This window comes from Dasypus novemcinctus, chromosome 17, assembly GCF_030445035.2.
Source record: "Dasypus novemcinctus isolate mDasNov1 chromosome 17, mDasNov1.1.hap2, whole genome shotgun sequence".
Taxonomy (NCBI): domain Eukaryota; kingdom Metazoa; phylum Chordata; class Mammalia; order Cingulata; family Dasypodidae; genus Dasypus; species Dasypus novemcinctus.
In genome coordinates, this window is record NC_080689.1 from 59,928,529 (window position 1) to 59,944,781 (window position 16,253).

General features: G+C 48.2%; 1 protein-coding gene across 14 annotated transcripts in view; it reads right to left on the reverse strand.

Annotated features, from left to right (window-relative positions):
* The window catches only part of ADD2 (adducin 2), a 213,747-nt gene that overhangs the window by 7,169 nt on the left and 190,325 nt on the right, over positions 1–16,253 (reverse strand). For 13 of the 14 annotated variants that reach the window (XM_058278754.1, XM_012525775.3, XM_058278750.1 and 10 more), the window contains 5 exons: positions 14,482–14,739; positions 13,088–13,207; positions 12,127–12,216; positions 10,185–10,332; positions 6,620–6,745 (listed from right to left, as the gene is read on the reverse strand). In XM_058278754.1, coding sequence (XP_058134737.1) covers positions 6,620–6,745; positions 10,185–10,332; positions 12,127–12,216; positions 13,088–13,207; positions 14,482–14,739 — 742 coding nt within the window. Of the gene's footprint in view, positions 1–6,619; positions 6,746–10,184; positions 10,333–11,940; positions 12,217–13,087; positions 13,208–14,481; positions 14,740–16,253 lie in introns of those variants that run through there. The other variant, XM_071208886.1, reaches the window with a different exon arrangement.

A 16,253-nucleotide genomic window follows, 5' to 3' on the forward strand; every position in this document is an offset into this window, starting at 1 on the left:
GGGGAGGGGAAAAGATAAAACCCTGGAAAGGAAGGTAAAGATCATCTAGCTCATCTCATTTTAGATATGAAAACTGAGTGAAACAGTAAAATAGTAGACAGACCTGTCTCCTGCCTTCCTGTCCAATGTTCTTTTTACTACTTAAAACGAAGAGGAACACGTGTGTGTGCATACCTGTGTGCCTGTGTGTGTACATGAGTGTATGTACATGCACGTGCATGCATGTGTGTGACATCACTCCACAAGAAGGAACCCTGGCATGCTCCACCATGCAGGAACACAGCAATGGGGGAAGGCCGGAGTGGTACTGCAGAAGGTGCAAGTGAACAAATAAGGTTAGGATGAGGCTAAGGCTCCATGACAGGGTAAAGGGGGCTGTGCGTGTTTACATGAGGTAGAACAGAGAAGGCAGAGCTGGGGACAATTAGAAAGGGCTAGTTTAACTACCTGGGCAAGATTTCCTTATAATTAGGTATTTTTTTTTTAACTTCAGAAACTGGCTGAGGCAAGTCAATGTCCTCTCCTAGACCACTTCAGAAGACCCTTCCCTCTTAGCAGCAGAGATTTGGCCTCCAGCTCCCATTTTTCCTACACCCAACCCACGTCCTGTCATTATCCAGCAGCTTAGCTTCAAAATTCCCCGGTGCCCTTGGCCTCCCACAGCCCTCACTCCTCCCCTGCCCTCCCACCCCGTGCTCTTGAACGCAGTAAACCAGTCTGATGACAACCTCCTATCTTCCCACTTCACCTGATATTTGGCTTCATCAACCCTGTGGTTCCTGACCCTCCCTGTCATTCCAGCCTGTTTCCCTCTCCCTGGAAGACCCTCCTCTGTCCTGTCTGTGTCACCAACTCTCACTCCTTACAATAATTCAGCTTGAGTGCTGTGTCCTTCTTGAAGTCGTTCCTGATGTCCATGCCTGCTTCCAGATAGAATTTATTGTCCTTTCATTTCTCCCCCACTATATAAACTTCCCTCATAGCAATTGTAAAACCGTCACACTTGTTTTTTTATATACCTATCTTCCCTTCTAAAATGAAATATGTGAGGGCAGAACTGTGTCTATCTAAACTCACAGATGGTAGAAACCATGGGTGGTGGGATACATGAGCAAATCAATGAATGCAACTGTAAACAGTATTCCTTAACCAAGCCAATAATATCATTTCTTCTTTCTCATTGATCCCAGCCTGAGCCATCTAAACTGAACTGGATCCATCCATGAAAACTAGCACCAGCCCCGGGTACTAGCCTTGGTTCCCCATGCCAATTCACCCAAGTTCCCACTTTCATCTTCCTTGGCTCTTGTACCTCTCATAGTTCTACAACTTCAATCCAGACCCTCGCTGAGATCCCTTACCCAAATGACTAGACATGTTTCTCAAGCTTAACCCTTGGCACTGTCCCTCTATGATGATTTTGGTACTTGCCCTCTAGCTCCATGAATACACTGTGGCTCAGAGGGGCTCCTGCTTTATGTCATTTCTGTCTTGGTTTAGGAGGGCAGCACTCAAGGATGTTCTCACCATCCAGAAAACAAAGGTCACACTGAGCATACTCACCAGGATCTCAGAGAGCTCCTAACAGTGAACTGTTTTGGGGAATACCTGCAAATGGAAATTGGGACCAGTGGAGGAATGATGGGCTTTGGAGGAGCCAGCTTTCAAATTGAGGTCACCACTCCCTCATCTTTGGGGAACAGAGAGCACTGAAGGGGTTCTGTTGGCCAAGAGAAGGGGCAGGGCTCCAGAAATAAACACTAGGCTCCTGGAAAGTATCCAGAACTGGCTCTGTGAGTGATAGGCCCCTTCTCTGATAGCAGCACAGGAGAGTTAAGGTTGGGAATGCACAAAGTTCTCAACTGGTCTTCAACTAGGGGTAGGCAGGTCAGGCTGGGAAGGGCCCCAGCAGCTATAGGTAGATGGGGGCTTACCTTCCAGCAGCCTCTAAGAACCACGCTGACTGGGGCATTTGGGGCTCTGGGAGGAGGGACTAGGTATGGGGTGGACAGGGTGGGGTAGAGGCTAGGAAATGGAGGCCTCTGTCCAGGAATAGTTGTAAGGAAGCTGGGGGACAAGTGTGGGGCACCTGGAGAACAGATGATTGGGAGCAAGACTAGAACTGGAGCCAGGGTCCACATCAAGACCCCTGTGGATTGGGAGACAAAGGGCTGAAAGCCGTCCAATGGTTGGAGAAGGCAGGGGGTTGTAGGAAAGTGTAGGGCTTGTTTGGACACTCTACCTCCTTGAATACATTTCTCACAATAGAATCCACAGCCTCCAACCACATAGTCTCTTATTCCTCTGATGTCCCCTGCAAGGAATGCCCACTCCCTGGCCACCATTCCAAGATAGCCCACTACACCCATGCTTATTGGTCTAAGCACATATCTCCCTAAGGTCTAGCTCAAGCCACACTTCATCCAGGCAACCTTCCCGGACATTTAGCAATGATCTTGCTCTCCTCCAAACCTATGGCCATATAGTCATTTTACACTTGCACATGTCATTTATCTTTTATTTGAGAGTTCATCCATCATTCAGGTATACCATTCAGGGCAGAAACTCTGTCCTTTACCTGAATACCAATTGCTCAGCTCAGCAATAGCTTGAGCCATGCTGACTGCTGCCAACAAGTAGGCATCCTTACTTTGCCCAAGTGAGACCAGATGAAGGTGAAACAGGATGACCTTGCTTTGCATGAATAACTGGGTTCTTTTGTGTCAGTTCACCAGGATGAGGGTGTGGTGTGGGGAAGAAATATGACCTGGTCTAATTAAAGGAGCAAGTCTGCCTTTCCTCTCCTAGCCCTAATAATCCAGTCTACTAACATCTCAGGGTCAAGCATACAACCACAGATTAGGGAGGCCCTCTCTCCTTGTGACAAGGGAGACACCAGTGGAGGGCCTAGAAACAAGATTTGATGACTTGCTTCTGAAACTAAAGTCAACCAGACCAATCATGACCCATTTACCAAATGCATGGAGGATTGGTGACACATATTATTTACACTTCCATAGTGATAAGGTGGTTTCATGTCAATGCACAGGAAAGCCATATAGAAGTTCATTGAAGCCTTGGGGAAAAAACACTAACATCCATGCAGACCCAACGGCAGGGCACTCAAGCAGCAACTCAGCCAAGAAGGCCCACGGGGCACTCAGAACAAAGCAGTCAGTGTCTGAAAGAAGCATTCCAGGAGCATGGGAAAATGCAGATCCCAGTATCACCTCCACATTATTTTTTGAAACAGAAAGGTAAACCAAGAAATACATATTTTTAACAAGCCCCCAGATAATTATGATGCATAAATCCCATTGGCCATACATTGGGAAGCATGGATTTAGAATAATATGTCTCCTCCCACTTTTACCTACCCAAGGATTGAGAAAACACCACTGATAGGAAAGCAAAGTAGGACTTCTGGGAAGTAGGTGCTGTCAACTCTTTGTAACTCCCATCTACTCCCCATGGTTGGAACATAAAAGTTCCTGAGCACCCAAACATACTTTTACTGTGTGGTGGCTAATATCTGAATATGGCCCCAGTGAACCATGCCCCCAGGTATTCCCACACTTGTACAGTCCCCTCCCACACTGAATCTGGGCTGGCCCTGTAGTTTGCTCTAATGAACAGAATGCAGAGAAAGGTCCAGTGTGCCAGCCCAGTCCTGAGATTTAAGAAAACCTGGCAACTTTTGCTTTTACAGTTTTGGGAGCTCTGATCTGCCATGTGGAAGGTCTGCCGTCCTGAGGAAGCAACACAGCAAGGCCATGTGGAGAGGCCCTGAGACTGCATGGAGAGAGGTCCATCCATGCCAGCACCCCAGCTGAGCCCAGCCTCCTGCAACCCCTGCCAAGTGCCAAACATGTGAGTGTGCCACCTTGCAAGTTTCAGCTGTGTCAAGCTCCCCGACAACTGCAGCCCCAGCTAACATCACGTGGAGCAGAAGAACCAGCCAGCTGAGCCCAGTCAACTCCAGTTAACCCACAGAAGTAGTAGTAATTTCCACAAAACCATTTCTTATTATGCACCATGATGCAATTATCTATTACTGTGTAACAAACCACCCAAAACTTAGTGACTTAAAAAAACAATCAGTATATGGTCCTCTGCAAACATGGTACATAAGAATTTTCAGAGGCCTACTACAGAATACTTGTACATTCATTAGCTCTTTTTATCCTGACAACAATACTGTGAGTTAGGAAAGGCAAGTGTTCATGTTATTCCTCTGTTGCACAAAGTTTTAAAGTGACTTCTTTAGGCTGTTTAAATTAGCAGGACAGAGCGGAGGCTCTGATGTTGAATCCAGGCTATTACTTTGCAGGTTTAACCGTCACTCTGCGGGAGTCCCTTGGGGAATGGAGTCCAGAGATGAGTCAGGAGCTATTTAAATGATTCGACGAGGAAAGAGGTCTGGAAGGACTCTCCTTCAGATGGCAGATGGGGTGGGAGTCAAGGAGACAGATGGGAAGTGACACTGAGGTGACTCAGCACAACAGGATTTGGGAGCACAGCGACAAATGGATGTATAGGCCATCACTGACCTGAAGGGCAATAGCTAAATATGAAGTGCAGAGTCTGCTCAGAGGGTCAGAGCTGTGTGCCCTTAGGAGCGGAGCAGGCCACTGACCAGCCTGGCCAAGCCTGCTTCACACCTGTCACCCCAGACAGCTCAGCTCACACCTTCAGCATGAGGGGCCAGCTCTGCCTGCTTTACAGAAGCACCTTCAGGTTGGCTCTTAACTTTTCTAATAACTACAGTGTGCCCCCACAGGGGTGGAGACTTGGACCAGAGAGAACCAGGAGTCCTGTCTCAGGTCCAGGGCCACTGTGTCATGTCAGGCAGCCTGTGAGCGGTTTACTGCCCTCGGCCCCACTGAGAGGCTCCCAGGAACTGGAATGGAATTGCCATGACCCTCCTCTCCAGCTGCACATTTCCTTCCTGCAGTTGGCATGGGTGCCCTGAGGGATGCTGAAGGTGAGGCCGGCCAGGCCCTCCATGCGTCCCCAGATGACAGGTGGCCCCACAGCCCTGGGAGAGGCCACAGGCTCCTCAGAGGTGCCCATGCATTAGGAGCGGGGAGGAGGGGTCCTCCTGAGGGCCATAAGCTCTCTACCTCAGGCAGAGCCCAGGGGCTGGCCTGCTGCTCACTCCCAGGGGGGCGCTTCTGATTCCAGGCATGTACGCTCTGTGTGCACAAGCGTGCGTCCCACAGAGGAAAGCCTGGTCCATGCACCGCACATACAGAGTTGGTCAGGAGCTTTACCACCAGGAAACTTCCCCAAGGCATGGTTGTGAACTGCAAAAGAAAAACTTGCAGAGAAATACATTTCTTTTGAAAAAAAAATGCTCCCTCCCCAATGGCAAGGGTTGGAGTGAGTTAGCAAACAGCCTCTCTATACTTACTACAGAGACAAGTATTCAGAATCGGAGGAAACTCCTGTGATGAAGGCACAAATGGGAAGAGAAAGGAAGACGTTGTGGAGACAAGCCGACAACACCACAATGAGACACAATGAACACAAACACTGCCGGGGACATCCACTTGGGGCTCGGGCCTCAAGCAGATGGTTTCCTCTGGCAACCCTGCGCCTGCGCTCAAGGCCGCAAATGGCTTATGGAGGGAGCTGGGCGGGGGGGGGGGGGGAGGATGGGGGGCTTCTATTAGAATCTGCGCGTGTGGCCATTCTACCCAGGGGGAGATGTTTGCAACAAGCCTCCTCGAAGCTGCTCTCTGGATTGTCATTTAACCCTCCCTATGGGGGCCTCTGGGGGGCCCAGGGGCAGAGTGTCCATGCTCAGCTGTGATTCCAGGAGCACACGAGCACATGAAAGGCACTCTTATGATCTGGGTGGCTGTGGAATATAATAGTATCATTACCCACCTCATATATGTTATTAATCCTAGCCATAATTAGGGCTTGCCTTTAAATCACGCTTTTACTCTTTCAATGTATGTTTTCAGCTACAGACTTCCCTTATACACGTAACAACCTAAAAGGGGGAACACGTTCGTAGCCCCATTTAACAGAGAGGTTCAATGGTTTGCTAAAGTCAGCAGCTGAGTTGCACCTGGAGCTCAGCTCTCGATAAAATTAGGCTCTAACGCAGCAGTCCTAACCTGGGCTGCACATTAGAGTCACCTGGGGAGGGCTGTACCCTGGCCCCCCTTTCCAGACCACTTAACTCAGAATCACTGGGGGTGGGACCAGCTGGGCATCAGTAGCTTCTAAATCTCCCCAGGCGATTCCTCCACGAGCTGAAATCTGAGAACGGGGCAGAGCATCTAGAAAGGTCCACCAACTGCCCTAACCTGAGTTAGAGCTGAGGAGACTGTGGTCAGTCATCAACTCATTCATCATTGCTTAGATTGGGCTTAAATTCTAAAGGGTATTGTCAGAGCTTGTGAATGAAACAAGTTAAAGTTTGGTAGCCCCTATTTCAGACTCCCTAGAAACAGCAGAGGGAGAGCCTGTTGGGCGGAGCCGGCACCTGCTTCCGTCAGGGTGCCTGCGGCGTGCTGCCCCTGCCCTGCCTTCCACGCACACACCTTTCTGGGCCTGTGGATGTGCCTCCCTGGCCCCTGCCCCCTGCCCCCTGAGCTCCACTCACCCTCTGAAGACTTGGCTGGAGAGACCACGGGGCTTTTGGCCTCTGACTTCACTGGGCTCTGCACTGGAGAAGCAGGTGCAGACTTCACAGGTGAGCCAGGCTCTTCTGTGGTGGTTTCTTTCTCTCCTGAAAACACAGAAAACCACCTCAGGGTAGAGATCAGGAGAGAGAGAGAGATCGAGGATTAAGAGAGATCCAGAGAGATAGGTCCAGAGAGAGAGAGAGACATTGAGAGAGAAAGAGAGACGGCAGGGTGCACACAAGAGAGCATTTAAGAATTTGCTATTTTTCTACTTGATTTTTCTCTTGGCTAATATGAACTTTCTGACTGAAGTTAGCTGCTCCCCCCAAGATTTTTTAAAAAAATTTTTAAAAATTTCTGTTCTTTCCAGAGACACAAATGGAAGAGTCAGTCACATTCTGTTTCCCTCATCAAGGCACATCTGCCAAGGGAGTGTGTTACCCCGACGTGGCTGGCAGGATGGTGGGAGAACGCCCACACGGGGTCAGGTCCACGGCTCTCATCTGTGTCCATCTCTGAAGACAACCGGCCAGGGGTCGTGAGCGTGAGAGCACATCAACAGGCGAGGGGGGACCCCCACGGGATGGTCAACTCCCTTAGAAACATCTATGATTCGTTTGCATACAGTTAACTTGATCTGATTTATACTTTCATTCCAATCTCTGTGCATAAAAAGCACCATGTTTCTCTCTCCTTTGTCAACGGGCACAATTACAACTCCAAGGGGAGCAGCACGGCGTTCTGTAGGACCTGCTTCATGTCTGGAAGGAGGCTCTTGGGGCAGAGAGGTGAGGAGAAGACCCCACCCTGCCCAGGGAGCTACAGCCTAGCCCAGAGGACAAACCCAGGAGCTGACTTATGTCTCGGATCCCAAGAGCTCTTGAAGCACAGAGAAGGGACAGTTCAATCTGGGGCAGCAGGGAGGGTGGCGGGGAGGACTTCCTAGATGGAGGAAGGGTTCAGGTGGAGCCTGAAGTGTCCACAAATCCAGATGTGGCCAGCTGAGACAGGAAACCATGCCTGGGAAGGGCCAGGGCATGAACTAGGGCTCCTAAACCACCGTGAGCAGCAAAACGGGAGCCTACATGCCAGGTGGGCTTGACTGAAGATTTTGAAATAAAGGAGCGAGAAAATGACAAAGGTGCCAGCTTATATCAGAGTTGAGAGACAATTAATGATTAACATTATTATAAAGGTTTTATTGTACATAACATTTATCTGGTGTTTACTGACTTAGGCTGCATTTACCGGCACTATTATGGCATTATTATGGCTTGATTAATAGTATTGTGCTAATAAATTGGGGGTGGGGAGCGAGGATTGAAAATGAAAGAAAAGGCTCGGTTGAGCCACAGGCCCTGTCCAGACAGGAAGGAATGGGCTCCAGGGGCCCTGGCTAGGAGAGAGCACTGTTGGCTGCCAAGTGGAATTCAACCCGAGGATATCCCCGGAGGCCCTTTTTGAAAGGTTTTAATGACCAACACTTTGAAGTTGTTTTCCTCTGGTTTCAAGGTGGGGCAGGGAGACCCGTCTGCTCTGGAAGCACACCCCCGAGGACGCAGAACCAGGTGCGTTCTGCCTGCGCAGCGCCCAGGCCTCCCCCGGACCTCAGGCTTGTGCTGGAGCCGGGCCACAAGTGCAGAGGAGGGAGAGGGCAGGGAAGAGGGACTCTGACTCCTCTTCTATGTCAGAAAAGGGTGGGAGGACGCCTGAAGAGAAGGAACTAGAAAGGAAGGAGGAGATGAGGGGCTCCCAAGTCTGTTGCAAGTGGAATAATTTGCTGCACGGTAGGAAGAAGGAATGTTGGGCAGGGAGAGGTGAAAGCAGGGTCTAAAGAGGAAATGAGTTTGAAATTACTTTTGAGAAGAATACAACTGGGAGGGCCAAGTTGCACTATGAAATAAATCAGACCCTTTAAAGGTGGGCCATAATCCTATACAAATATAAACATCACTGCAGCAAAAAAAAAAAAAAAAAAAAAAAAAAAAGGTGGGCCGGTTCTAAGTTTGCTGCCCAGGACATTTTATTAGTGGTAGCTCTGCCCCAAGGAAGCCTGATATAAAATAAGAACTGAAACCAAACAAATCTGTCATATCAACAAACATAAATGGATAAACTCACCTATTAAAAGAAAAGGACTCTTATATTAAACGTTGTACTTGTTATTCAGCCCTACTCCACATGGCTGAAATAGAAGGCATCATGTGTATTTACACTTAGCTTACTTAGCAGCAAACAATACACATACTCCGTGCATAGAGAGAGGGGTGTCTTGATTAGCAAGGAGGGTTATTTTTTAACCTGGCTGTTCAATTACATTCCAATCACAAAATTACATTCCAATAATTTAATGAACTGAAAATGCAACTCCTTGGCAAAAACAGAGGAGGGAACTTTTGCCAATTGTTTGTCATATGGGTCCTATCTTTGCAGCAAGCAGAGCTGGTTAGAGCCAAGAACCAGGGTTCAGGAAGCAGAGTGGAGCCATCCCCGAGGCAAGACCACCAGGTACTCAGGAGGGCAGGGGGACAGCACCCTGCTCATCTCTTTACTTCCTCTAACTCAACGGAATCTCCAGTTCTGGAAAGTGACAGTAACTCACTTTATACAACACCATCAATACTAACTTGGTTAAAAGGTCCTTGTCCTTCCATCCCACTCTATCTAAAATTGTCTTCCCCCTGCTCCACGGGGAAGTTCTTTCCTGGGCACCCTTCCTGGCTTACAGGTCTGCGGTTTCACTCAGGTCCTTTCTCCTCTTGCCTTGATGACCTTTTCTTGTGCCACTCAACCCTGCTCATGTCAGCGTCCAGCTCCAAACTCATCCCCCATAAAGTCCCCAATCAAACCATCCACCTGAGCTACTGAGTACTTAGTCGTATATTGGCTCATGTATTGGCTCATATATGTATCTTAGCACTCTAAAATGATTTTAGGCTTCTTGAAAGCAGGAACCTTTTCTTCTTTACCTTTGTATTCTCAGATGAGGTTGAACAAGTGTGGAAGTTGTAGCAGATGGGGTGTTCCTTGAGGGTTTATCATTTTTATGCTTCTTGCCCTGTTTAAACTTTCAATTTTATGACCTATAGTGAATAGTGGGTATCCTGGGAATTCTAGGGAAACCTAGCAATTAATCATTCTCTCTGGGCCTCACTTTCTGTAGAGCTTGGACTTTTGTAACATGGTAACATGAATTGTCCCATCTTACTTTTAAGACACTTCTACAGAATAGCTATTGATGAGAATAGTGACTACATAACTTATTGCCCAAACTGGGACACTTTTGAGAGTGGCACTATTAATAATTATACAGGGGCACAGGCATAAACTGAAACTGTCCTGGGGACACAGGGAACCTATGAACACCTCTGGTATTGACAACTACAACCAGAGAGGCTCAGAGAGGCTGCCCCTCGGGCCACCCAGACTGATGGTGGCCACACTGGGCTCACCCAGCTCCCTCTGCTCCCCCTCTGGGAGCGCCTGAGCTCTCCCCTTCATCCCAGGGGGATTCCTGAGCTGACAATGCCCGAGGTTATTTACCATCAAGTTCTAGTTTCTTCCTCTCCACCTCTTTCTTGTACTCCTCCAGCTCCTGGTCCGTGAGTTGGCTGAAAGGGTTGGGCACCGTCTCCTCTGAATCTTCTTTGGTATCTGTGTCGCCCTTGGACATCAGCTGGCTCTCTGTAGACTGAAAGTTAACCACAGAGTGTGTGTTGCTCTCTAAACATGGCAGGCAGTGCCCAGGCCCAACTGCCTTCAGACTCGCCTGGATGCCAGGGGTCTTGCTAGGGACAGCGTGGCATGCAGCAGCTTGGAAACAGCTCAGAGCTTTGGGGTCAGGGCTGTTCACTTCTCCCATTGCTACCTCACCCCTAAATGCAATTGCCCGGATGAATACAGGGCTTCCACCCTCTGCCCCTGAAATAAAATCAGATGCTCCCAAACAGAAGGAAGACACACCTTTATTGCAATCCCATCTACGGACACTTCCAAGTCATCACTATGTAAATACAATCAGTGGCCCAGTCAGTCAGCCAAAGCCCAGTGAGCACAGCATTATGTCAAGCAAGCTTCATGCCAGCCGCTCCCCACCACTGCCCCTACCCACCCCCAACAGCAGTGCAAGCCACAGCACACAGCACTAAACCAGATGCAAAACACCCAGTGGCTTCAGAGTTCTCAGTCCAAACAGTTTTGCACACAGGGCCAAGGTCTTGAATCCTGGATCTTCAACCCACCCTACTGCAGGTCCCTGAGAGGACACTGGCAAAATCAATGTTTTCACCACCTTTGTGGCGTGAGGAGCTGTTGAGCTAAATCTCGTGTGAGCTTCAAGGTATCCTTTGGCCCCTCTTGCCCATCACAGGTACTAAAATTCAATACTCCATAGCCCCTTTTCCTAATCTAGCATCCTCATCTTAGCCTTTGAGAATGCATGCTCTGAAAGTGAAGGCAAACAAAGGAAAATGAAGCCAAGGGGAGGTGAGCCGGCCCATACCACATGCCCTAGGCCCATGGGTTCCCTCCAAAAGGGAGGGAGTGTTGGGCCTAGCCTAAGGAACCATCTGCATGGAGTTCAAAGAGAACACTTGGCATTATGGGCAGAGATTTTAACATTTTTTGCCCATGGTACTGAACTCTCCCCCAAATATTTTCATCCATGACCCTGTCACACATTTAGTGTTCCTCATTTTGAGTGAGTTGAGGTGGGATGGAGGTGGGTGTAACGAGAGAGCCTTCACACTTCTCCTAATGGGCACCTGTCTTGCAGACTACAGATTGACTTGAAATAATTACATCATCTCAATTTACTCTGCAAAGAGAAGCATTTCCCTATATTTTCTTCTTTCCTGCTACTTGGGAAAAGCCATGTCTTTGTCACGTTGCAAGGAGCAGTTCTGATTTCAAACACAGGCCAGAATTCTAATTGTCTACTTCTTTTGCTAAGCACTAGGCAAACACTGATCTATTCCAAGTATGAAAACAATAACTTTCTACCTCAGTGTGGGTCTGTGTGGGCAGCTCATGCCCCTTCCCACCCTGCAGAGCACTGGTCCTCATATACATGCCTCCCCTCTGTGACTCCATGAGCATCCTTCCAGAGCTACAGCCTGATGCCATTTCCATGCACAGAGTCAGAAACACTCAGGACAGAGGTGAGCGTGGAGCTCCTGGAGCCACCAGCCTCAACTCCCTGTAACTCGCCATCTCGCAGCACCCTGGTGTAGGGCAAAGTGGAGTTCCATGCTGGAAAATGATGGAGCTGGTCCAGTGCCCAAAGGGGGTGATTAGACATTGTCCTCCCTGGTCCTCACAACATCCCTGTGATGGGAACCTCCACTTTGCAGCAAGAGCACCAGGGCCCAGGACCATGGGGGAAGGTGAGCATGAGGACTCAGGGGTCCTGCTGCCCGGCCCCGGGTGCCGAAGACCCAGGAGGCAACCACGTTTCCCCTCCAGACAGGGGTGGCCTCTGCTGTACCGGGCTTCGGCTCTTGTCCGCGATGACGCTGGCCAGGACCTGGGACTGAGGCCCTGCCGACTTCACATCTTGCCGGTTTTGTTCTCGAATCTGTGTGGAAAGGGAGGGGAAGAGCAAGTTCATTGTTCAGGGTCAGAGTGTCAAGTCTGGGAAGGGACATCCCAGGGCAGACTGGTATCCAGTGAGGCCCGTGACCGTGGGTCTAGAAAGGGCCTCCAGGGAGGGGGCCTGTCTCCTCTATTTCTGACACAATGAGTCTACTCTTAGACTCTGCCTCCAAGTCTGCTTCAGAATGAATTAGTAATCTATTTAGAACAGCAACTTTTCATTAACTGAGAAGGTAGTTGTAAAAGGTAAAGAGTGAAACTGAGCCTAGTAGAGCCTTTGAGGAAGTGGTTTTCAAATTTCGATGTGCCTAAGAAGAACCCTGGGAATTTGTTTAAAATACAGATTCCTTGGCCACTGCATACTTTCAAATCTGAATCTCTGGTAGGTGTGGCCCAGAATCTGCATTTTAAATAAGACCCACAGGGGTTCCTTAGACCACTCATTGAGACACTGTCCTGTGAGCATATCTGACCTGCTGCAACTTCAGATTTTAAGATAACATTTGAAAAAGGAGTGAGTGAATAGGAAGGCAAAGGTCCAAAAATAAAGGATCTTGGAAATCTTCAAAATAAATCCAAAGGATAACATTAAATTCATAAGAACCCAATTTGCAGGCAGGTCTTTAGGACACACATAATGTACAAAGCGACACATGCGTAAGAGGCTCAAAGGAGATGACACTAGACTACAGCACTTGGTGCCTGGAACGTAGTCAGTAGGAGTTTCTTTCTCATGTGAGGCATCAGGGATGTCAGTAAATCAAGCACATCCTAGAAACTTGGCTCATATTTGTGGGATCTGAGCCACTGCCTTGTGGGAGAAGAGAAGGTAGGATAAGCAAGCGCTGCTTTACCTTGTTCCGCATGTCCAGCACTTCTTGGGGGTCGGTATAGAGAGGCACAAATTGGTTTGGGTTTTCAATCCGTATTGGCATGCCACTGCTGGATTTCTCCACCTCATCAGCCTTCATCCACTGAACAAACACAAGGCCAGTTGGGTAAAGCAAAGATTTAAGGCCCATGCATCCTCCCCAGTGAGATGTGGGCCCATTGGACTTCTTGGAAGGTCAGCAAGCCTCTTCATAGATGCTTTCTCTTCCTGGGCCACTTTGATGTCTCCCAGGAGAAAAATGGGCAAAAAATAAATAACCCATCTGTCAGTGAAGGTCAGGCCAATAGTAGGCCTTGACAAACACTGGAGAATAGAGGTCAGAACTGTGGTAATCAGCTTTGGATAGGGAGGCAATAGGTCTCAAGGCATGAGCTTCTGGATTAGGGGATTCATTGATTTGAATTTGCAGGGCTTCATTTTTTATGAAGGGCTATTCTATTTGACTGCCAGCTATTTTCATGTTAATATGTGTGAGAGAAGAAAAAAGGACAAGAATGAGAGAGAGGGAGAGGACAACTAATAGAAATGAATATCCCACCCACCTCCTGGGTTTGCATCAGATCCACAGTCCAAATGCTGGATACCCATGCCTTGAATTCCCCCCGAAGCCCCTTCTGGATGTGGGAGCAAGGAGCAGAAGCCAAAACTCCTGGGTTCTGTGCAGCTGGGGGAGACGTGGTCCAGCCTTCCCCTGGAGAAATCTGCTCCTCAGATCAAAAAGCTCATAGTAGAGATTCAAGAAAGAGCTCTGTACCCCAGAAAGACATTTTCTTAAGCTTAATCCCTTCCTGTGAGTGTGACCCCATTGCAAGTAGGACCTTGTGATGAATGAGGCTATTTCAGGTAAGGTGTGGCCTAAGCCAATCAGGATGGGTCTTAATTTCATTACTGGCATCCTTTATAAGCAGAATGAAATTCAGACAGAGAGAAAGCCATGGAGGAAGCAGCCAGAAGGAACCCATAAGAGAAAGGAGAGGCCACCATGTGCATTGTCATGTGACAGAAAAGCTAAGGACCAAGGATCACCAGCAGCCAGTCCCAGAACACTGCAGTCTTTGGAGAGAAAGCATCACTTTGATGATGCCTTGATTTGGACTTTTTCTAGTCTCATAACTATGAGCCAATACATTCCCATCACTTAAGCTAACCATTGCATGGTATGTGCTTGAGCAGCCAAGGAAACTGAAACACATGGTTCTGCTCCCAGGTACCCCACAGAAGCTCCAAGAGGAAATTTGTTTTCAGAGCCTTGGCCTCAGAGCCAAGGGAGATTTGTTTTATTCCCTGTTCAACACCACAGAACTCCACAAAATGCAGTCGGCAGCCCAGAGGACCTCCCCTCTCCCAGCCCCTTACAGTGGTCTTGGGCCGGGGGCTGCCCATGCTCCTCTGGACCTCGTCAGCCACGTTGACCCGCAGGTAGGTGTTGGGTGTGTTGAGCCAGCGTGTCTTCTCCTTTTGCTGTTTCTGGGCATGCTGCCGCAGCGCAGGGGTCGGGGTGCCGTCCTCCTCAAACACGAAGGCTGTGACTGTGGCTGGAATCTCCACCTCGCTTTTGTGTTTGGTTTTCTCTTGAACAAGGGGGTGACGGTATGGGTAGCCTGTTCTATAACCCTTGGAAGGAAAAAATTAGAATCACTCACTGTGGGGAAAACACCTGTGCACTGACCCCTTCCCTAACACCTCACCCTTGCTGCTCTTCTGGTATATTTCAGAATTATACCCTCCTCTTGGTCCCCCAATCCCTCCCTCCTTCCCTTCCTCTACCAAGTCCTTGTTCAGGGCTGAGAAAAGCCCTAGAACTCTGGGGACCAGAAAGACAGAGCTCTTTACCCAAACAGAGCTCCGGCTCTTCATCTATTGCATTGGTTCTCAACTTTGGTTGCACATTGGAATCACCCAAGAAGTCTTTTAAAAAAATATCAATGCTCAGGTCCCCCTCAAAGACACTGATTTAGATGCACAATAGTCAGCAGCCTGGGCTACACAATTTTTAAAAGCCTTCCACCTGATTCTAACAGTTGCCCCCGCCCCTTCCCTATTTCCCAAGCTTCTTAACTATTTTCCTCTTATAACTCTGAAATATGACTCAGGAACAGCCTTGTCTCCCAGGCAAGACCTTGTCCCTCTAGGGTAGAGCTGACTGCTGCTCAACAAATATACAGAAGTCTTGGCAAGTCAAGGAGTAAAATCTGTTCTTTTTTCTTTTTGTTAATTTAAGTGGCATTAAGGTATTTTTCTGGCTATAAAGAAAATACAGACCCACATAGAAAAATTTAGCAATATAGAAAAAAGAAAAAAGTGGGTTTTATATAAAATATCACCCCCAGAGACAACCACCAAAATATCTATGTCATCTCTTTGCATGCATTTACTAATATTTGTGCATGTATGCAAGTATATATGTGTATATAAATGGTACCACACTACATAAACTTCTTTATAAGCTGCTTTTACAGCTCAGTGTGTCAGAGATCTCTTCATGTTATTGAACTTATAAACACATAGCAACCTTTAAACGGCTGCATAGTATTCCAATGAATGGACATATCATAATTTATCTAATCAATATCCTACTGATGGGCACTTTGGTGTTCTTAAAATATTACAGACAGGGAAACGGACTTGGCCTAGCGGTTAGGGCGTCCGTCTACCACATGGGAGGTTCGTGGTTCAAACCCCGGGCCTCCTTGACCCATGTGGAGCTGGCCCATGCGCAGTGCTGATGCGCGCAAGGAGTGCCGTGCCACGCAGGGGTGTCCCCTGCGTAGGGGAGCCCCACGCGCAAGGAGTACACCCTGTAAGGAGAGCCGCCTAGTGCGAAAGAAAGTGCAGCCTGCCCAGGAATGGCGCCGCCCACACTTCCCGTGCCGCTGACGACAACAGAAGTGGACAAAGAAACAAGACGCAGCAAATAGACACAGAGAACAGACAACTGGGGGATGGGGGGCAATTAAATAAATAATATATATTAAAAAAAAATATTACAGACAACCCTTAAATTAGTATTTTTACACATTTTCCTTAGGCAATTAAATGATTCTCTCTTTGGGATAAATTCCTAGAGTGAAAATTAATGGATCAAAGAATTTACATATTAAATTTTTATATATTTATCATATCCATCT